At 45.9% G+C, this 23,670-nt stretch overlaps 1 protein-coding gene across 3 annotated transcripts in view; it reads right to left on the bottom strand.

The window, feature by feature from the left end:
• Nucleotides 1–23,670, bottom strand: part of WWOX (WW domain containing oxidoreductase) — a 982,828-nt gene that overhangs the window by 459,113 nt on the left and 500,045 nt on the right. The window contains exon 9 of one of the 3 annotated variants that reach the window (XM_022583125.3): nucleotides 570–23,670. This exon is cut by the window's right edge and continues 25,271 nt beyond it. The exons of 1 other annotated variant lie outside the window; for it this stretch is intronic. Coding sequence is in view for 1 of the 2 variants with exons in the window: in XM_022583124.3 (XP_022438832.1) it covers nucleotides 22,654–22,686 (33 nt within the window). In the remaining variant the exon portion in view is untranslated. Of the gene's footprint in view, nucleotides 1–569 lie in introns of those variants that run through there. One more of the 3 variants, XM_022583124.3, reaches the window with a different exon arrangement.

The following is a 23,670-nucleotide window of genomic DNA, read 5'->3' as shown; positions in this document are numbered from 1 at the left end:
AAACTCTAGAGGTCGCCCCACCTGTGGTCTCACTAAGTTCAAATCACACAGTGTTAAGGTGGGGAGCAGTGTTCCCATTTTACAGACCGAAACTGAGGCTCAGAGAGGTTGGATCACTGGGTGAGGGTAACACAACTGCTAGTGGTTTAAAAAAAAAAAAGGAAAAAAGAGTCCCAAGCTGCCCCTTTCCACCATGACATACTGAGTCGAACAGCATCTAGAGATTTGAAACACACGGCTGGGCGATTGAAGAAGCAAGTTCCCTTGGAGATGGATGATTGTGACGGTTGTACAACAATGTGAATGTACTTAACGCCACTGAATTAGACACTTAAAAATGGTTAAAATGGGGGCAGGACAGGAATAAAGATGCAGACGTAGACAATGGACTTGAGGACACGGGGAGGGGGAAGGGTAAGCAGGGACAAAGTGAGAGAGTGGCATGGACATATATACTCTACCAAATGTAAAACAGATAGCTAGTGGGAAGCAGCCGCATAGCACAGGGAGATCAGCTCGGTGCTCTGTGACCACCTAGAGGGGTGGGATAGGGAGGGTGGGAGGGAGGGAGACGCAAAAGGGAAGAGATATGGGGATATATGTATACATATAGCTGATTCACTTTGTTATAAAGCAGAAACTAACACACCATTGTAAAGCAATTATACTCCAGTAAAGATGTTAAAAAAAAGAAGGCATTTTCCAAGTGAGTTGAAAATCATACTGTTATTCAAATATTCAATAAATAAGTATTGTGTTCATACAAAGAAAAAAAAATGGTTAAAATGGTAAATTTTACGGTATATAAATTTGACCACAAGTGGAAAAAAAAGAAGAATTAAGTTCAAAAACTGCTTTTCACTGAGATTGAGAAGAGGAAGATGGCGGTCAGCATAGTCTCAAGAACACTCTGTTTTACCTGCCATGCTAGAAACGCAGAATGTCAATAAAAACAAAAAAAAATTAAGGAAAGAAATCCTCCCTTTTAGGAAATCAAGATCAGTGGGACAGTCGGAAACACATCTAGGTTTCTTTTTTTTCTCGGTCCCCAAATTCAAGCATCTGGCGTTTTCTAATCACCTTTATGGTGACCCCAACTCCTCCACTATTAGCACTTTGCACAGAAGATGGAGGAGAAGCAGGCATTAGGCTCAGGGGCAAACAAGGTGAAGGGCCGCCCGGGTGCCTGCGTTAGGATACACAGAGAGAAGGAGCACGGAGGAAAAAAAAATCAAAATTAACGTTCTCTCTCGCGGTTCTTAATTTTCCTCCTGGCTAAAGTCAGGGTCCTCCCAGCCCTCAGCTTAACACCCCATCCTCGGGCGAGGCTAGCCTGATCCCACTAATCACCACAGGTACCCATAAGTCCAGAGACTTGCTTTTGAGACTGATTCCCTTTGGAAAGAGCAGAAAGTTCTCCTGTGTTGAGGCAGGAGAGAAACTCTGGGGCAGGTGCTTGCTCTGGAAGCCCAGGGTTCCGGGGGTGGGGCGGGGGGCAGGAAAGGGCGAGCGCTGGCAGCCATCGGGTCGCAAGGATGCACACCCTGGTCCCTTTCTCCTGCAGTGAGCACGGCGGAATTAAAAGGGGGGTGGAGGGTACGGCTGTTCTTAGGAAGCACTTTCCGTGGCCCCAGAGCACACAGCTCTCCTCTACACGTGCTCTGAAAAATGTGTCCAGGAAACACTGGACACCTCTTTGCTCTTTCCTTGCCACTCTCAAGTCATGTTCTGTTTCTCCACCATTGGCTTTCCACCTGGAGATGCAGTCATGCACCTGCTCCTCTGTCTACGAGCTCCTGGCTGTCAGGAAACCCTACGGGGCGGTTTCTTCCTTTGCCTCTATCACTGGGGCTTTCCCCTCCCGCTTCCCACACCAGGAGTAGAGCCATCGCTGAGGGCAACTCAAGCTGCATCCCCAGCAGACGGCTCACATCAGATGCCCTCTCGGAGCGAGGGCCCGAGCCGCCCAACCAGGTCCCAAGGAGCCCTAAACTGAACTCTCTGTTTTACGACGTAGTTCAGACAGGTCACCTTTGTGTGTTTTCTTTTCAAGCCCTTCTCCTCCTCTTGGTTCCCAAATCCCCCACAAAGAAATGAAGGAAAGAACAAGGGAGGTGGGTGGAGAGATGGGAGTGGGTGGAGGGCTGTGGAAAAGGGTGGGGAGAGGCGGTGGAGGGAAGCCGGCCTGGGTTCCAAGTCCCAGGCTGCCGCCTGCTACATGGCCATGAGATCTGCAGTCTCCTCATCTGTCAAGTGGGGATGCTGTGGGAACATTAAGAAGAAGTAGGGTAACTAAATAACCAAAACAAACACCTATGCAGGGCTCATTACCTGCCAGGCCCTGTTAAAGTGCGTTCTGTAACACTGTACATTTCATTCTCACCATCACCCTGTGAAATAAGTACCATCATTATCCCTCCTTCAAAGATGAAGAGATTAGGCACAGAGAGGTTGACTGACTTGCCCAAGGCCACACAGCTATACCTGGCAGAGTCTGGATTCAATCCCAGGCAGCCTAACCCCAGGCAGCCGGGCCCCAGGCTGTGTCCATCACATGACACTGTACTTCTACTACGGCACTCACTGAAGGCCCTTAATAAACACTGATTCCTTGCCCCCTGCCTTTCGAAATTCTTTTCACCACAGTCCTTTGGGTTGATTTTCAATAAGCTTCAATCCTCTGGGTGTTGTACTCTTTCAGCTTTCTTCAGTGAGCTGGAAATCATTCAATAAATATTCATTAAGCACCCGTTCTGTGCCAAGCACCATGCTAGCAATGGCCGCTTCTCCAAGACCTGGCTCTGGTGGCTTTGGCCAGCATGACTCTGAGGTGACTGGAGCCAGGCCCACTGCAGGTCCATAAATGCCGCAAGAAATACTACACAGAAGCACAACAGGGTGGCAAAGCAAGAGGCGGTCCTGTAGGACAGAAGGGAGACCCTGAGTGCTAGCACGGTCCCTCCCCCAGGCTCATGGTTCCCTTGGTCTTCGGACCTCGTTTCTTTGTGCGGCCTGCGCTGACTGTGAACTTGGGCACACCTCTGTAAGCGTCCCTGGTCCACCTACTAGGGCATGTCACAAAGATAACCCTAGGACAGTGTTTCTCAATGGGGGCGTTGCCGGCACCTTGAGGAAGGGCATTTCTCTGTCCTACGGGAAAGGCCACACCTGGCAGAACGCTCAGCATCGTGTCTCCCTAGCCACCTACCCTCCCTGAGGCAGACGGTGCCCTGGTTACCTTGTAATAAAAAACGCCCAAAGTGCGAGGAGGGAACAGCGCCATGCTCAGCTAAGAACCACTGTCTTAGACGATGTGACTGCAAGTCAGATGACCCCGTGTGAGATGCCCCGATATTATCTCCTGGTCTGGAGAGACAGAATATAGGGGAACAGGGTACAGAATTCCGTTGGGTTCAAAGGTGATTTAGAGCTGCTCAGAAGGTAATTAGAGAGAAGAGCCCGAAGAAATGCAAGCCTCAATTCAGCGAGGTGCCACCTGGTGGAGGGTGCAGGTGTCAGTAATCAGAGGAAACAAGTGATCTGTCCTCTTTAAGAAATAGAATCAATGATAATTGTTGCATCTATAAAAAGGTGGTTGTCCTAGAAGCACTGGTGACCATGAGAAACGAGTTCGCATGTCGTCCAGGAGCCTCACTGGCTGTAAAGAAACCTCAGGATGATGAGAAGCAGACCTAAATTTACATGGCAGGTAACCCCCACACTGCTTGGTATGACATCATGTTTCCTTAGTGCACAGACATCATTTAACCACAGGAAAGACTTACATAAAAGGATGAATGCCCTCTTCACAACCACTCTACGAGATAAGTACTATCATAATTCCCTTTTAAAGGTCAACAGAATAAGCACAGAGAGGTCAAGTTACTTGCCCAAGGCCACACAGCAACATATGGCCACACAGCAACTAACTCCAAACCCAGGCAGCCAGCGTTTGAATTAAACCTAAAAATATCACGCTTTTATGTGAGAATTAAACCTAAAAATATTGAGATAATCAAAATGAGAATAACACTACTGTGTTGGCACAGCTTCACACACGTGGTACCTTATGAACCTGTAATATTTGAGTTGGGCCTTCGGGAGCAGGGTTAGCAAACTATGCGCCTGGGCCAAATCTGGCTCACCACTTGTTTGTATAAATAAAGTTTTACTGGAACATAGCCAGGCCCACTCATTTATGTATTGTCTGGGGCTGCTTTCATATAAAGGGTTAACTTCTTGTGACAGACACCAACTGAACTGCAAATTCAGAAATATTCACTATGTGGCCCTTTACAGAAAAAGTCTGCTCACTCCTTCTCTAGAATTATACGTTAGCCTAATAGTTTCAATTTTAAATGCATAAATAGGAATCACTACAGCACTGTGACTGTAGGCAAAAATATCACTAAATTTATAAAAGTATCAGGACATTAAGTAAGCTTAAGGTTCACCGTAATCGAAGTTTATTATATAAATATGCAAATCACTTACATTCTTGGGAAGTTTGTCAGTAAAAATACTTGAAAAGGAAATCAAAATATTACATTTGTAAATGCAGCTTCACGTTTTCAAGGTCTGTACCTAAATGCATACATGAGCTGAAATATTATTCTACAGCTCCTCCAAAATGACTGCTAAAATTTGTCAGGCTTGCAAGCAACATAATAAGAAGTGTAAGTTGAATTTACAAGCCTAGAGAAGAGCTAGGATTTGGAATTTGTCACGTGAATAAAAGAACTTTTCATTTTAAAAACCGAGGTAAACCTCTGGACGTTCTCTTCTGCTCACAAAGGCCACCCTAGAAGCTTTCAGAAACCCCCAGTAACAATCTGGACCTCGAATCTTCTACCCTCTGCTGGTCGATGGGAAAGATAAGTCGAAGTATTCCAGAGCAAGCCTAAGTCTTGATTGGCACCAACGCCTGAATCCAGACCCCGTCTGCGTTGTCTGACCCAGTGCAGGGTGTGAATGTCTTTGGTAATGGGGGCTGAGCCAGGCCAAAGGATCCCACACAGGAGAAACACCAAGGAAAGATGCCAATGTGAGTTAATTTTTAAAAGATACATACATTTACACGTACATATACGTATGTGTATATATATGCATATACACACACACAATGATGACAATGGTTAACACCACTTTATATTATTTTATATGGCATTTATACTTCATCAAGCCCTTTCAAGCGCACTATGTCTCTTGATCTAGTGAAATAACGCAGCCATTCAGGGGGCAATGTGAGCTGTAGAAGGAGGATGCCCTGGAGTGATACCCACCTACAAGTAGCATGGCCTTGGGCTAAATACCCGACCGCTTGGTTTTCTCAAAACTAAGCCAGGGGGAAAAGTAGTACCTACCTCATGGGCAACTGTCAGGATGAAAACAGAGAGCATGTGAAATGTGGGCTTAGCACCCTGCCTGGTACGCAGTAAGGGTACCATGGTTCTTCCCTGCTGGTCACCGTGACCAGCATCATTCTAGAAAAACCCTGCGAGGTCAGAACGCCAGGCACTACTGTCCCCCTTGGGGAGGAAGACGCCAGGAGCAGAGAGTTTAAACGACTTGACCGAAGGCCCGCGTCCCCAGGCAGTGGCACCGTATTTTGGACTCCCAGGCCCCGTGTAGGTAACGTGTACTGTGTTCCCGGCCTGTCCCGCTGAGCGTCTCAAACTTGACCACCATCAGAATCAACCCACAGATTGCAGGCCCCACCCCCCGGGAATTCTGACTCAGTAGGTCTGCAGTGGGGTTCAAGAATTTGCATCTTTAACAAGTTTCCAAGTGGCCGCAAGGCTGCCGGGTCCGGGGACCCCACTTTGGGGACCACTGGTCTGACTCAGTACAGCCCCGTCAGGGAGTCACCGCTGCCCTCCCTCCCACAGTAAATCTGGTGCATACTCGTGGGCCACTGAAGTGTCTGTCACCTGCTCAATGCTTACTAGATGGCTTTAGTTGAGTATTTTATTTTTGCCCTGGAGCCATCCAGTCTGGCTTGAGTCTCTCAGCCAACAACTCCGCCCCGATTTCTTTGATCCACGTGAGCACTGGCCCTTGGATTTGGAATATGCCGTTTTCTTTCTAGCTGTGACCTTGGCGGCTCTCCACACAGACTGCCTTTCCAGCTGGGCTCTGCCGTCTCTGATCCAGCCCTGGAACCCCCCCTTAGCAGGCCACAGCCTCACAGGTGCGACCTGCGTGCCACTCTCTGATGGAGCCGCCTAAACCCCGCCCCTGCGACCTACCTCTATCGTGAACGACAAGCGACCCTGCTCGCACACGAGGGCATCCACGTGCCCCGCCATCAAAGCAACTACACGCAGCCAGATAAGGCAGGATGGACCAAAACTCATTCTCTGACTCTCTGATTTCCCGTTTCCTGCTTGTAAAATGAAGAAGAGACACAAAAGGCACAGGAGAGAATGAAAAAGGAACGGGGGGGGACGGGGGGAGAAGTGGGCAGGGGGAGCTTTGTTCCCTAGAACTCAGGACATGTGATGCTTGTGGATATAAATACTGTAATAATAATAACAGGAGTAGGAGTAATAATAACAAGTGGAGCTAGTACCAGCAGGGCTTTCATAGCTGAACAGTATTTTGACAACACATGTTCGTATTTCATTTGAAATTTATGAAACCTTTGTCCCTGTAATCCCACGAGCAGCAACATGGTAAATGAAAGTAGCAGACAGTCCAGATTAATAATATTTTGCTTCGTGTTGGAAGGGCATTTGAAAGAAGAAGCTTGCTTTATCTGTCCCCCGTTTTTACGGTTCCTGGTATTGGAACGGACTGAGGCTTCTAAAATTGGCTGGGAAATATTCATAGACGTGTTATTAATTTATGGGAAACTGAAGGACCCACCTCAAGGTTTAAGCAGGCCATTTAGAAACAGCCAGGAGGAGGTGTGAGGTCCGCAGCAGCATGCGGTGACAAAAAAGCGTGGTGGGGTGACTCGGGGCTTAAATCAAAGGCGGGAAGACTACCCTCCGTAAGCTGTAAGAGTTGATATTCTAATAAAGCGTTCTTACGCGAAAAAGCAATCTGTTCACATATGAATTCTGCCATATGCTTCCATCTTTTCATGGTCTACAAGGCCATGTCAGTAATTTCCAGTAGTTACACGGGCACGCAGGATGCCTTGGCTGGTTAATGCGAATAAATGGGCTGGATTTACTGTTTTTCTAATGCTCAATCGACACACCATGCAGGCTGCTACCAGAAGCAAAGTAGGATTTATGGGTTTGCACTGAATTTCAAATGGACGCAGGAGCAAAACAACGGAAAGGCAGACTGACGTGTCGTCTAATGTCTCCCAGGGAAGGCTGCCGCTCCCTTGACAAAGCTAAGGGTATTGTTTGAGGAGACGGAGGAAAAGGCCTCCTGAGAACGTGGCTCTTTCTGTCCGAGTGTTCGCAGACGCACTCAAGGATGTGGCCACAGCTTGCACACAGGCACACATGCCCCGCAGGTCTCTTGGGGATTCCTTGGACCCCCCCCCCCAGCCCTAACCTATGACCTTCGCATTTCTAAATTGTCTTTATTTTTTTTAAGTTTTCATTGAAACGTAGTTGATTTACAATGTTGCGTTGGTTTCAGGTGTACAGCAAAGTGATTCAGATATACATAGGTGTGTGTGTATTCTTTTTTAGATTCTTTTCCATTATAGGTTATTACAAGATATTGAGCAGAGTTCCCTGTGCTATACAGTAGGTCCTTGTTGGTTATCTATTCTATATAAAGTAGCGGGTATAGTTTAATCCCCAAATCCTAATTAATCCCTCCCTACCCTTCGCCTTTGGAAACCGTAAGTTGTTTTTCAATATCTGTGACACTGTTTCTGTTTTGTGAATACGTTCACTTCTCTCCTTTCTTCAGATTGCACACACGAGCGACATCGTATGATATCTGCCTTTTTGTCTCTGACCCCCAGTGTTCACAGAAGCACTATTCACAACAGCCAGGACATGGAAGCAACCTAAATGCCCACCAACAGAAGAATGGATAAAGAAGATGTGGTGCATATACCCAAAGGAATATTATGCAGCCATCAAAAAGAATGAAATGAAAAAGAAAGAATGAAATCTGCAGCAACACGGATGGGCCTAGAGGTTATCATACTAAGTGAAGTAAGCCTAGATTGTCTTTAAATCCTGATGTTTTTATGTAGGGTTGCCTCCCTGCCAGCCGCAAAGAGTACACGTCTCAGATCAACCAGCTCCACTCACTGGTTCTAATATCACAGGGTTTAACTTTGCGTATCTCACACCACAACTTTAGACGGGAAAGAGAGGGTATTTCCATCTTTAATAATTTGCAGCGGCGAAGAGAAGAATTAAATCTCTTAGATCAGCACTGCTGGCCGCTGGCACTACTGACACCAGGCTGGCTAATTCTCTGGAGAGGCTGCACTGTGTATCATGGGACACTCAGCAGCCTCCCTGCCCTCTACCTACAGATGCCAGTAGCAATGTCTCCCCATCCCCGACCTCCTGTGACAACCAGAGATATGTCCAGACGCTGCCAGATGTCCCTAGGGGGGCAACATCGTCTGCACTGCCCCAGAGGAGCGCCTGCCTCCTGAAATACTGCTGTACGACTATTTGGTTCTATGTACATGTTAAACAAGATGCATATCCATTACAGCATATATGTGTCATCCAGATGGGGATAATGTTAAAAAAAAAAAAAAAAATCAACTGCAGGGCTTCCCTGGTGGCGCAGTGGTTAAGAATCCGCCTACCAATGCAGGGGACACGGGTTCGAGCCCTGGCCCGGGAAGATCCCACACACCACGGAGCAACTAAGCCCGTGTGCCACAGCTACTGAGCCTGCACTCTAGAGCCCGTGAGCCACAACTACTGAGCCTGCACTCTAGAGCCCGTGAGCCACAACTACTGAAGCCCGCACACCTAGATATCGTGCTCCGCAATAAGAGAAGCCACCTTAATGAGCGGCCTGCGCACCGCAACGAAGAGTAGCCCACGCTTGCCGCAACTAGAGAAAGCCCGCACGCAGCAACGAAGACCCAACACAGCCAAAAATAAATAAGTAAATAATAAAATAAATAAATAAATTTATATTTTAAAAACTGCAAAAGTGGGACTAAAACAGGGATATATGTATGGTGGCTGACAGAACAGGCAGCAGAGTTAGGCCGTGGAACTTGGAAGTGATAAACAGAGGGAAAATTAACTGCAATACAGAAGTATCCCCCCATGGTATAGAGAGGGACATGCATGTATGCTGGAGGGGGGCTGGACTTCTAGAATGGCAATAAAACACAGGAGGTGGGTGTCAACAACCCCAGGCCACAAAACCAGAAAGAATATCTGAGTTGCGGACCCAGGAGGGAGGCAAATGATCGCTTTTCAACATGCACATTATCTGGAACAAAGCAACATCCATTTACAAGCATCAAGCTGCACCTCCAGGAGAGAGAGATCTGAAAGGCTGCTGGCGAGCTCTGGATGACAAATAAAAATGAATAATATGATGATTCCATACGGTTGGGCTTTCAAAATCTTCCGTGGACATCTCTCTCGTAGCAAAGAAGATCCATGGGAGTAGATGTGTATTTAAAGACTCGTGTTCTATCTTTTTTTAAAAAAAAATTAATTAATTTATTTATTTTTGGCTGTGTTGGGTCTTCATTTCTGTGCGAAGGCTTTCTCCAGTTGCGGCGAGCGGGGGCCACTCTTCATCGCGGTGTGCGGGCCTCTCACTATTGCGGCCTCTCGCTGCGGAGCACAGGCTCCAGACGCGCAGGCTCAGTAGTTGTGGCTCACGGGCCCAGTTGCTCCGCGGCATGTGGGATCTTCCCAGACCGGGGCTCGAACCCGTGTCCCCTGCACTGGCAGGCAGACTCTCAACCACTGCGCCACCAGGGAAGCCCTGTTCTATCTTTAAAAAAAAAAAAAAAACAACAGACGCAAGAGGCATTCTATGAGATAATATCTGGGTGTGCCTTCCTCTAAACAATATGGTTTAGTCACCCAAGAAGTTGACTTTTTAAGAAAACGAGCTTTGATTTCCTGTGACTTCTAATAAACTCTGGCACCGACACTCCACCAGGGAAAACTGGGGATATTCACACCCTGATTTAAGGAGCATGAAATTAAGATGGTCATCTTGGTTTGTAGGGATCATAAATAATCACACTTATGGGGCACCACTAGTAATCTTAGTCCCCCGACCCACTGTGTCCTCAACTGTAAGTGTAATAAACGTGAAAGTGAAGGATCCGGGCATATGGCCCTTGTAGTTGCAGAGGAACAAGTATAAATCTACAGGCGTTACCTGTAAGGGTTCATTCGATGTCTTGGAGCCCAAAGGGCCGCATTCTTCAAGACCAGATGTTAGCCAGGTGCTGGCAACTCTACAGTGAGTGGGCACTCTCTACTGTGCTCCATTGTGAACCAGAGGGTTGATGAAAACCAGTCTCCATAAACGCGGTGCGCACTTTGGGGAGGACTGCATCTTTAGGAATTGGTAAGGAAGCCGGGGTTTCTGCTCACTCTTGAAGAAAATCTTCCAAGTACTTAAAAAATCTGGGAAGGCAAAAGTTGATGCTTCTCTTCCATTCACCACTATGATTGAGAGCAGCGTGGAGAAATGCACCACGTAATAAAGCCTTTGAAGTGAGTCCAGGGTGCGAGTTGAACCACACCCTCTGCCTGGCACAGTGGTTTCGTCATCTGCAGACTGGGAGCTCCTAATAACTCTCTCCGGCAGGGCTGGTGCAAGGATTAAGTGAGAAGATGTGTTTTTTAAATACCCAGCAGGCCGACTCTGGGTTTTCCTTTCTGTCTTTGTCATGCGATCAAGCTATTTTGCAAATGAAATGACTGTCAGCCTTTTGCAAGAAAGGAATTCACCAAAATCAGACAGTCGACTGAGAATCAGGGGGTCCCTTCTGCCAGGCATCCTGAACTCTGGAATCACAAACAAGAGAAGCACAGCTGGAATTCCATGCCCTGGGTGTAAGTCTATTCCCCTGTTGTACAAACATCAGGGGAAGTACTGTGCTTTTGCTTTTATGAACTTCTAAAGCAGTAAAGACTTGTATTCAAAGCACTCTTACTTTGAAAAAGAAGTCATTAATACATTTTATGAACTCAGAACCCATTAGTGAAGATGTATTGAATGTGTCTGCTCAGCGAGGATTATCAAAGGGGGTCTAGAGGCGACACCGGACATATAGATTGGGGCCTGGTTTGACAAACCTTTAGCACCTGCAGAAGCCTGATCACAAGGGCTTCAGCCACCTGCACTATCTGAGAATACCCGAGTATTGACGGGGCCCTGAGAGAAAACATCAAGCCATCCTGGGTAGGCTGACAGGTGCTCTTGAAGTGCATGCATATGCAATACATTCCACTGTACGCTTTATAAAGAATCAGTGGCCACTGGCGGCGCTTAAATAATTCAGGGACTTAATGGTAGAGTTTATTCATACATGCATCCAGGCGGTGGCTGGGAAATGCCTGGATGGAAGGGAGAAGACAAAGAACCGGGTCAGGTGTATCCTTTGGAGGTTGAGGCTATGCGCGCATTGATGTATGTGTCCTCTTTCCGCCAAATGCTTTCAGATCTTCATTCAGCAAACATTTCTTAGGTAACCACCTTGTGCATGTCTGGCCCTAGACAACACATGGTCCTGACCTCAAAGGGTTGGCAATGTAGTAGGTGAGGTGTTAGGAAGAAAGAATCATTCTGACACTTGTTTAAATGGTAAGGAAGACTTCCTTCAGGGCTGTAGGGGTCAAGACCATAGCAACAGTGGGAGAGATCAGACTCAACTCCGAATACAATGAAGACAGCTGCGGATTTATAGGCAAGCAGTGAGTAGGGAAAGGTAGGGTGGAGTTGGTGGATAAAAAATTACTAAGAAGAGACCTCAAGGGTAGGGGAATTCTTACTAAACTGAGTTAACAGGATTCTTCCTGAAGGCAGACCTGGGCGATCAGATACCAAGGGGGGAGGGATTCTCTCTCAACTGACTTAGGATTCTTGCTCAGACCGGGCTATGCAGACGCGGCCAGGATGGGTCCAAGGTCACGGTCTAGTCGCGAAGTGGGATCAGAGGAACGTGACTGAAGTTTGGTCAAGAAGAGCCTTTGTTCAGGGGAGAAGCGAGGGCAGAGTTTGTCCCAAGACACTGGAGGACTGAGCAAAGCTTTCTTAAAGAGACATGATGCTTGGGGTGGGGGTCAGGGGTGGTCTTTAGAAGCATGAGCAGGAATTAGCAAAGGGAAGTTCAAGGCAAGCGGATGACAGAGCACCTGCCGAGTACCGGCTGGTGACCGTCCCATGGTTAGGTGTAGCTAGAGGAGGGTTTCTCAACAGGGACATTATTGAGATTTGGGGACTGGATAATTCTTTGCTGTGCGGCGCTGCCCCTCACGTTGTAGGATGCCAAGCAGCATCTCTGGTCTCACCCCAGGAGATGCACTCCCCATCTCCCACCACTTCCCCAAGTCCCGACAACCAAAAGATGCCTCCCAACACTGCCAACCTCCTCTGGGGGAAACTGTCCCCGGGTGAGGAACACTGGCCCAGGAGTAAGCCCTGTGATTGGCGTGAGCAGGGAGGGCAGCTGGCCTCGCCGAGGATGACACAGGTGGCAGGTTTTAAAGTTTATCTAACGAGGGCAGAATCTTCTGTGCTCTAAATATGTAGGAGAAATAGAAGTGAAATGCGTTAGTGCATGGGGACCTGGAAAAGACAGATCTGTCAGAATCTTTCCTAAAAAAAAAAACTAGCAACTGATACACTGACTCATCACGAATAATCTTCAGAAATTAAGGTTTCCAGGTAAGTTTCCCATTTCTGATTAACAACTAAAGATGAAGATAACACAGCAAGAAGCACAGAGATGCTTTCCAGGGGTTAAATTACTTTCAAAGTATTTTCATGTCTTGTCACGTTTATCTGTAGTGAGGCCTTACTTTTTTTTTTCTTTTTCAGTTTACATTCAAAATGCACTCCTATTGTAGAAAACTTTAAAGCACAAAGAAGAAAAAATAACCATTCCTGGTTGGTGTGCTTGGATTTTGGCCCCGTGACATGCTACAGAGGTTTCAGAAATTATTTTCTAGGTTTAGTAAGCCCTATTTCAGCAACAGCAGCAAGCCAGCACGTGCGCCAGACCACATCTGACCTCACATGCATGCTCTTTTTCACTTCTGCTAGCAGGATTAGCAAAGAAAAGGGAGTGGACTGTTTAACATGCCTTTCTAGCTAATTTTTAATCTGTTCCAACACAGGAACTTTAAAATGCCTACTTGGAAGCTTCAGGGATGCTAAATAATAAACCCTGAAGGTTCCAAAATCCGGTTAATAGTCAGACCTGCAGATATGAAATATGGTATTAATTTAGGATAACATAATGCCTAAAACTGAAGCAAGTTAGGTCTAATTGAGCTATGAACTGCTTGCCTTGGATTGTGTAATGGAGGCTGTGCCCATAGAGGGTGGCTGAGCTATAGATAGCCATTACTCTTAGCAAATATGTTTATTGGGGTCTCTCTCTCTTCATTATCCAACCTCATAAAGTATATGCCTGCGTATTCCGATAAAACATAAAACGGCGAGGCAGAGTCACAATTAGGACGCCCTGAGAAGCTGCGTCAATAAAATGGGATCTGTCTCCAAATGATTGTTCATTTAACCATGATAAATATTTATCACCGTGTAGGACAACGATCCTGAAACAACCAGAGCTCACGTGGAAAATGAGGGGGGACGTTTACATTTTCAATTTTCCCCTTTCGAGGAATACAACCCTTTCGCCTAAGACATATGATTTGATACGAGGACTTGCATTTTAAATTCTAAGTGTGCCACGGGAACGTCAAGAACATGTTAGGTTTGTATTTCCATTATCTACTTAATGCGACTCGGATTTACTAGCATGTGGGAAGCAAAGACAAGAAAAGTGCGTGAGGGGATGGAAATGAAACAGCGCTGATCTGGGTGGTCATTCAACACACAACCTTTCACGTTTTGCCAAACTTGCGTGGCTCAGGCCTTGGCTGCTGGGATATGGAATCTGTCTGTTACCGTGGGGCATCGCGTGTGGTCCAGGGAAAGGGGATGCTGCCTTCCTGGGTGAATTTCAGAACTGAAGAGATAACGGTTTCTGTGCATCAACCTCTGCTTCTGTTACAGGCTGAGATAGCACGTGGATGAGGGCTGGAGTCCCCTGTAAATACAAATACCTTCTAACTGCCAGGCCACCCACACAAACAGTCTGAGTCCGAGAAGAATGTCCTACAGCAGTGGTTCTTAAACTTGGAGGGCTTGTGAAGAGGCAGGTGGCTGGCCCCCTCCCCTGTTTTGCTGATTCATGATGTCTGAGGTGTGGCCAGAGGATGTGCATTTCTAACAAATTCCCAGGTGATGTTGCTGCTGGTGTGGAAACCACACTTTGGGAACTGGGTTCTTACAGCACAGGAAGGGTCTGAAAGGTGCCGCTTGAAGGGGACATTGGGTACTGACAGTATCCGTGTCTACTCCAGTCTATTCCCCAAATTTATTTTCACTTTCTTTTCCTTTCCTTCTTTGTCTCATTCCCTTGATTTCTCTCCCCCACCTCTTCCCTTCTTTTTTATTTACATTTCTGTTTCTAATTCCCAATTTCTATTTCTTCTTTTCTTCTTCTTCCTCCTTTGGTGTCCTTCTCTCTCTCCCTTTCATTCTTTCTTCCCCACGCTCAACGCCACCCTGAGATCTTTTCTCCCAGCAAAAGTTAACCTCCCACCAGGCTCTCAACAGTGATTAAGATTACAGACAGACCCCACGCAGGAGAAAGACACAGGCCGAGACCTCATTCCCCGGCAAGCAGAATGAGAGCAACTGTCAGAGCAGTTTCAGTGAGGGAAGCTATGAATTTTGTGCTAAGCACTCGATGGCAGAGGCTTCTCTGCTTTTGTATAAGCAAAAAAAAAAAAAAAAATCACTATGTGAAATATTATACATAGGACAGTTATTACTGGTAGATAGAGGAGGTTTTCAGCATTAATTCTCATGTTGGGGGCTATTCTTACATTTTAGGATAAACAGTCCCTAGGTCTCCTTGTAACTTGCACTTAACTCCTGTGCTGGATGAACATTTACAACAAAAGTGACTATTATGGTGAAGAGCTACCTTAAACAGACTTAGCTCTTTATAACCTTATTGTGTCAGACTCCGAATATTAGACACATACCAAAAAAAACAAAATTCTCACAGTGAGAGTTATTAGGCGGCAGAATAGCTTCCCAAGGGAGGTCCTGGGGCCTCATCACTTGAGTCATTTGAAACGAGACCCGGACCAAACACCAAACCATTGGGGAACCAACCTACCTGTGCTGAGGTTGGACAGGATGACCTCACAGATCCCGCCCATCCTTCCCAGGGTCATAAAATCAGAACGGAAACTGTGACAAGTCATCTTGCTGCTGCCAGAAGTGGAGACTCTAACAGGTCGAGGGGCAATATCACAGGGGGTGGACCAGGTGACAAAGGATGTCAAAGAGAAAGAAGTCCCCTGCAGGGACTGTGGGCAAAGGACAGCCCAGAATAAAAATCAAAGCGGGGATGTTCCCGAAGGAAGTCCACGATGTGCTTTTTTGCAGACACTGGTGTAAGACAGTCATGCGGTGTGTCCCCAGGTTTCTAGTACCTGCTAGCGAGCTCGTCCACGCTCCGCCTGTAAGAGGAGGGAATCACCAGTTCATTTCCAGGCTCCCTCTTTTTGGAAGATGTGACTGTCCCACTAAAACACAGGTGGGAACAAAGAGAAGCACAGGGATGACTGTGGCATCTCTGTAGCTCAATATAAGGGGGGGTCCATGAGACTTAGAGTTCAAACCAGTTGTAATTGAGACTATGATGGAGAAAGCATACTGGTGTTCCTCACCCCAAAGTCAACTACCTGGACAGAGTCCTTCTGAATCTTTAACAGGGAAGGAGGGGGTTCCTGAGAAGCTCCACGTGACTTCTCTAGCCAGATGGAGGCCGCAGGCATGCTTTTACCACATCGAGGTCCCATAGCAAATCTGAGACAACTGCAGACGGGTGGGGCGGAGAGGAATTCTGGACCTGATCTGACCCAACATGCGGCAGCTGCCATTCCAGTTCGACTGGCCCTAAACTGCAAAACCTCAGGACACTGGATAGGACCAGTCACGCCTGCCCACCCACTTGCCCTTCCCAGGAGAATTCCCATGGTCCGTGGGCCCTCCTACTGAGGTGGGCATGTTTTGTATCACCTGACACCTCTCCCTCCCCACTCTGACGACAGTTGAAGAGATCACAGGTCCGATTATACCTGGGCCAAAGGCAGTCTATCCAAAAGTTTGGTTTGCAGTTTACCGATGGAAAGGATAACTCATGCTGATGGCTTCCTGGACTGGGGAACGGCAAATAGACTCTAAGCCTGTTGTACCACAGAGAGCTGATGCCAAGATGCCATGAGATGGAGCTGAGTTGCCCCATTGTGAGCAAAACCAAGAGTGGGTGAGCCAAAACTGCAAGGGAAAAGAACAGATAAATGTAGCAGTGTCTGGCAGAAGGCAGTCAGGAAAAAAAAGAACACAGCGAATGTGCAGGAGGGAATCATCGGAGGCAGGTACCCGAAGCTGCCTCGTTTCCTAGCTTGCCAACATCTTACAATGAACCTTTTCTTAAAAGAGGTGACATGAGTAGGACTCTCCATCCCTTGTGACCAAAGAAGCCTAATTAAGACACTCAGAAAATCTGAATTATACATCGTGATGAGCTCTTCAAACTCAAACCACTACCATTTGACATCTAATATCAAAACTCCCTCAAGACCTTAAAGCCCGTGGCTGATCACAGGGACGGAAAACAAGAGCCAGGAACGCTCGGCGTTTCTCCTGAGCTGCCATTTTGGAAACTGAACACAGAATCTAGAGATTCATTTATTAAAATTTCTGATCCTAAAACAGAAAGGTCATCCTCATAGCATCCTCCACTTGGGGAAGACCTGTCTTCCCCTTGGAGCTGATGTTCAATCACCAAAGCATGTGTGATTTGCAAAACACCCACTTCGCAAGGTACCCAGCACACTCTTAGCAGTGGGCAAGTGCATTAGGCAATGTCCTTCTTCCCCCTCCGGGCTGTGAAAGAATGAACAGTGTAAGCTCTTTTGGTTGCAAGCTACTCTGAGAGGGAGAAGCGCTTGATTAAAGAGAGACACCGACTGCAGGCGTGGAGATACATCCATCCTCACCGGTCCAGAATGACCTGACTTTGGGTTGAAAGGTTCTTTAAAAGTTTAAATCCAAGAGTGCTGCTGGCTCATGGTAGGACAGTGGTAGAGTGCACTAGGCCCACTTTCCAAATATCACGCAATTCTAGCAGATCCTGACTTGTGGATATAAAAATAATAATTGGTAAAATAAAAAGTAATAACAGCAGATCCCCTTTGCTGAGTCTCTATAATGTCACTGGCTGTGGACTTTATATATATTCATTTTCTCAATTCCCACAGTAATCAAGAGCTCAAAGAGCATCTCTTTACAAAAAAGAAACTGAGGCTTCAAAAACAGCTGCTCCAAGCGTGGTCCAGGGCTGGGAGCATCAGCCTTGTCTGAGACCTTCTAGAAACGCTGAGCCCTGGGCCTCAGCCTAGAACTAGAGAATTAGAGGCTCTGGGGCTGGGACCAAGGAACTGGGTTTTAATAAGCCCTCCAGAAGATTCTCGTGCTAACCAAAGCTTAAGAAGAAGCACGGACGTAGTAACTTTCCAAGGCCAAATAGGAAGCAGCAGATTTAACACGCAAAGGTTTGTGCTGAGTGCTGGAAACTGTCCCATCCACTTGAGGTAATTAGCGAGGAGCCAGGCTTGGGCTAATCAGGTTAACACCTGTAATACGGGACTCCCCTGAGATCAGGATCGGGGACCCTCAAACCCTCGTCTGTCCCGAGAGACCCTCTGTCTGGATTGCCTAACTCTGCTGCCTTCCTTTCATGTATATGGAGGGACTCTTGGGTGCTACTGACCCCAATTTATTTAAATCATGACTACGAGGACTCTGATTCAAGGATGTAAAACACCTTCTTGCATTTCCTTATAGATGAGTGAGAATAAAATTAAGGACCAACACAGCATACTCTGTACCAGACACTGGGCTAAGAGTACTAGCACAGGGCTGGCCGACAGAACTTTCTGCGGTGATGGAAACATTCTCCATCTGTGCTATGAAACGTGGTTGCCACTAGCCATGTGTGGCTGTTGAGCAGTTCAAATGTATGACTGAGGGACTGAATTTTTAATTTCATTTAAATTTTTATTAATTTAGACAGCCCCATGTGGCCAACGGCTACCTTCTGTGTTAAAGAACCCAGGGCTAGATGCCTCTTCTTAATCTTCACCCTAAGCCTACAAGGGTAGAGGCTAACATGATGCCCATTTTACAGAAGACAAAACTGAGGCTTACAGAGGCAAAATAATGAGCCCAAAGTCACATAGCCAGCTAGTGGTGGGGCTGGCATCCTAACCCAGGTCTGCCCTGACTCCAGATCTCCAAGGCTCAAAAGCACTCGGCTGCCATCTGTTAGGTGGGTTTGGGGGCCAGTGCTCAGAGCTCTGCCCCAGCAAAGGCAATGGCACTGACCACGTGGCCGCTGAAAAAAGCTGCATCTGAGCGTCTCGTTCTCCGGGCAACAAGCAGCGCTGGCATTCTCTTGGCAGCCGTCAATGAGCGGACGTTTGGACATTATTTTCCTGTTATCAAATGTGCATTTTCCACTTAAAAATAAGGAACTTCTATCACAAATTATTTATATAGAAATGATACTACTCCTGGCAGAGAAACAGGAAAAGGAGCTTTTTACTGTTTCTTTCAAGATTGAAGAAGAAATAAAAAAAGCCTACACCAATGTTATATTCATTCTTTGTGCTCTTTGAAGGTTGCCCCACCTTTGTACCCTGAACTTACCACTGCTGTGGTGAGAAATGGGCCCTAGGATCTCAGGCACCTCTGTACACACAGCAGGCCAGCAGGAGACATGATCCTCCCCAGTCCTTCCCTGCATCCAAGATGCTGGTACCTCCACCCAATAACTTCACCAAATGGCATCACTGAGATTCCAGGAACACACTCCAGACCTGCCTCTAACCCTGCTCTCCCATCTCCTGACTGTGGGAAGCAGCATGGTACAGAGGGAAAGGTCTAGACCTTACAGGCCAGGCCCACTGCGCCCAAATGTGCTGTGCCACCCTGGGGAGGTGGCTGACCCTCTCTGAGCCTCACTGATCTCCGGGGTAAAATGGGAAGAGCAATGACTCTTCACGGAACTGCTCTGAGCAGTTGACCCTGTGCCTGGCCTATAAGAGGGTCTGGGGAAAGGGTAAGTTTCTGATCCTCCCTCCTTTCTAGCCCTGAGCCAAACGCTGACCCACTATTAGGCCTATCCCAGATCTCATCTTATCCAAAGGACTGCTGGGCTCCAAGTCTACATGTGTTTTCGTATTTTATAGATCCGGGTCTAAGCCCATACCAGTTCAAGGACGTGCACCGTGGTTCTGCAGACAACCACCACGTCTTTGGCACAGACCGCTGGCCTGGACTTGCTTCCCGAGCTTCGGATCTCTGCCCTGTCCACTTCTTCTTCCATGTCGCAACCAGCACACGGCCCTGCACACAGTAGGTGCTCTAACAAATACTTGTTGAATGGAATTTCTGTAAAGACTGAGGCCAATGTATAATAAGCAAATTCCGCCAGCCCTTCTTTCATTTATTCAATTAATATTCATTAAGCTCCCACTACATCTACTAGTGGCAGGCGTGGGTTGTGGTGCTTGGGACACGGCAGGGACCAAAAGGGACCACACCCTGGGCCTTGTTGGCATTCACCTTCCAGCGGAGAAGGGGGATGAGACAATTACCAAATGAAAGGATAAAATGGAGAAACCAGTGTCCCTCAGATGGTGATACACACTAGGAGAAAACGAAAGCAGGGAAGATTCGAGAAGGGCAAAGTTCAAGAAGAAATGTGCCATTTTAAATAGGGTGGTCAAGGAAGGAGTCCATGAAAAGGGGATATTTGAACACAGATTTAAAGGAGCTGAGAGAGCTACATTTTAGAAATAAACTTAATTTTGAAAATAAAAAATTATAAGCTCAAGAAATGCCTGGTTTTGTATTCAGAGAGATACATCATAAAAGAACAAATACATTTATTTCATGGACTAACCTCGGATCTCATGTCCTCATCTACTTTAATACCAGCTAAAGCTTACTGGGTGTTTATTACGCACCAGGCAATGCACAAGCACTTTATATACGTGAGTTCACTGCCAAGAGAAAAGGTACAGACCAGCGGTGGAAAAAATAAATGATGCCTGGTAGGCATCATAAAGGCTAATACTAGTGGGACACAAGGCGGAGCGGTGGGGACTGCAGCGCCCCAGAGGACCTGTCCCACCCAGCGTAGACGGCTGCTGCCCAGCAAAGGGTGACAGAGCAGGCTTAGGATTGTTTGATCTTCTGCCTTTAGGAGAGAGGCCAGAAATCTGGATTTTTACGTGAAATTTCCCAATTTCAAATTTTAAAATGCTGGCCAGCAATCAGAAGTTTCCAAAACAACGTGAGGGCCAAAACACTTATTTTTAATGTCTTCAGGACATAGTTGGTCTGAACAGAGGTTTTCAACCTCTGGAAGAGATAGGAGGTAAAGAATAGGCAGGACCCCCAAACATGTGAGGATCCTGTCAAACGGCCAGGGTACCCGTATCCTGAGACTAGGGTGTAATTCATATTGGAAAACATCCCGACTTCCTGGGACCTCTTGTGTGCCTGCACAGTGGTCAGTGAGCTTTGGTATCTGGCAAACACTGTGTCCTTGTGTGTGGATGGAATATACCCACTGGGATTTGAATGCAAAAATAGCTGGTCGTTCACTTAAAAAAACAATGACTTTTTGTGGCTTATTGGCTTTTTTTTTTTTTTTTTTTTGCTTACACTCCACCAATAAAAATGCATTTGGCAAAATCGTCCTGAGGAAACACCTTCTCTATTCAAAACTGTTTTTCATCCCCTTTCACTTGTTATTTCTAAATTATCTTATCAATAATGTATTAAAGTAATACTCGAAAATGGAACAATACTGCACCTTTAAGAAAATATTATTTTTCCTGAGGTCCTATCAAGGTAAATTTCATCAGTATTCAAAGAATGAGCAAAGCACTTCAACAATTTATTTCAATAAAAGAAGACTGAGCTGAAAGGAGTATAAATGATGAGAACTTGCTTTAAACTGATTTATTCCCTGCAGCAATAAAAAGAATGTTTCTTCACTCAGCTGTTTAATATGCAAATATGCAGAACATCCAGCCCCTGACAGCACATCATTAATAAAACCTTGCACTGAGCACAGCACCCGATATTTCATTCTGATGAAAATACATGACGATGATTTTAGACTGCAGACTTTTAGAGTTGGAACAATGTGCTTTCCTGGTGATGAAACCCCACCAGTCACTGCGGGGACGGAAGCTTTTCAGAGAAGCGATCTGATTTCTACAACAGGAAGTCCCAGTGTAAAGAAAATAGTAAAGACTGAAGGCTGAGGACAGTTCATGCAACCGAGGCCCAAATGACACGATTTAAACGGGGGATAGTGACAGAAGGGGCAAAAGGCTTCTTTCGGGGGGTGCTGGCGTGCCAATTTTTTACGTTTTGTTTTGGACTACATAGGAAACGTCCCCCTGGGTGATATCTTTGACGCTAGTTTTATATCCACTTGGAACAAGACAGCAAGCTGTAAAAAGAAGATACAGGGCTCAGGAACTTGAACCCCTGGCAGGCTCTCCATCCAGATACTGCCCTTGTTATGATTAGTAGTAACTTCTGAATTACTCTGAGACTCTTAAAACAAGCAAAGTGAAGAAGAGGCTGGAAGATACTCCTTGTACTGGACCACGTGTTTTCTCTTTCCACTAAAATCTTGGATTGATGTTAACGGGCAGAGGATTACAAATCCTTCAAAAAATTTTTTTCTTCCTTCCAAACTTCCTGTAACGAGTATGCCATATGTATGAACAGAAAAATCATGTTTTAAAAAACATAATTTACCTTTTTAAAAAAAAAAAGTATATATATATATATGGGCCAGTGCCCAGGGACTTGTAAGACGGCAAGCTCTGGGGAGGGTTCTTCGCTCCCAGCATTGTAGAATTCTCCCATAAAACCCCAGGCTTTCCCGCAAAATAAATATTTATTAAATGGTTAAATGAGTTACTAGTTATAAGAGCTTAGGACAGTGCCTGGAACATGGCAAGCCCCATAAAAGTCCTTGTTAAATAAATAACCAATAAGTCAGATTAAATGTTTAAAGTATTTTAGTCTACAGAGATGAGTTTTCTGTAAATATTATTTATTTAAGTAGACAGAGAAAGGACAGAGAAATGCTGGTTCTTCTCCCTCCTTTTAATATTAAGCTTACTATATTGTATGGTTCTTGTTGAAACTATCACCCTAGCTTAGACAACTTTTGGATTAAAATTCCAATTCCTGTGCTTGTCTTTGTGACCTTGGGCAAATCACTAATCACCAGGAACCACCTCAGCTGTTAAGAATACACGACAGTAATCATACTTACTTTGATGAGTGTTTTGAGAGTACGCTTCAACGTGATCATCTATGTAAACATTCGGCACAGGGGTTGGCCTAGGAGAGAGGCTCAAGTTTACCATTCAATCACCTACTAGATACTAACCACTTTATATACATTAATGCTAATTTTTATGACAACTCTTCAAGGTAAGCACTGTCAGCCATGTTTCACTGTGGGGAGACTATGTGTAGATGGATTTGGACAAAGCTACAGAGCTTGGTCTTGGACTCGGGTCTACCTGTCACCAAATCCTCCACTATCATACTGGCTTTCTCCCAGACCTGCCCTTTCCTCCAGAAAAAAAAAAAAAAAATCAGATACAGCGATTATTCAAAAATACATGGGAAGAGTAAGTTTCCATCCATTTACCTCTATTTTCAGTTATAATTCACATGCAAAGAGTTTCCTTCTTCTTTTTTTTTTAATAAAGTATTTAAAAACAAGGTAGGTTACGGGCCAGGAGGCAGAAAGATAAAGGCAGGCGGCAGAGAGGATGGGATCTACTGCTTGGGAGATGATAAGCGTGACTACTACAGTCCCCGAGGTTGCACTGCTATTGTAAAAGCTCATTTATTAGAGAAAGGACTCTCGTGTCTGTAATTTGTTAGATTTTCTCCAATTCTAGACAACCGTGAGAACAAGACATCACCAAAGCTGATCTTCAAGCTTGTGATGGTTCCTCTTTCACTGAAGGTGAACCAGTTGAAAAGGATCCAGATGGGAAATGCTTTCCCTCCTCACACACCCACCCGTGTTCCTCCTTCTCTCGGTCATCTGTGCTCCCTCCATCCAACCGAAAGCATAACTCTCTGTGCCAAAGGAAAGAAGGCTGTTGGGTTTTATTTCCAAATATTTCAATTATAAATCAATCATTTAGCAAAATTCAATGAACTCTGCAAAATTTCCTTTTGAATCAGCTCCCACCGAGAATCTAAAAAGTCTTGGGGACAAAATTTCAAGCGGTCTCTTGCAGGTTTCAGTAAACTTCTCCAAGCTAGTACTTTCCGTGCTTCTGATTTTATGTGCTCTGTAATACG

This window comes from Delphinapterus leucas, chromosome 20, assembly GCF_059928025.1.
Source record: "Delphinapterus leucas isolate spDelLeu-1000000601 "Yukka" chromosome 20, BTC_Dleu_Yukka2, whole genome shotgun sequence".
NCBI lineage: Eukaryota > Metazoa > Chordata > Mammalia > Artiodactyla > Monodontidae > Delphinapterus > Delphinapterus leucas.
This window is presented reverse-complemented; position numbering and strand designations above follow the sequence as displayed.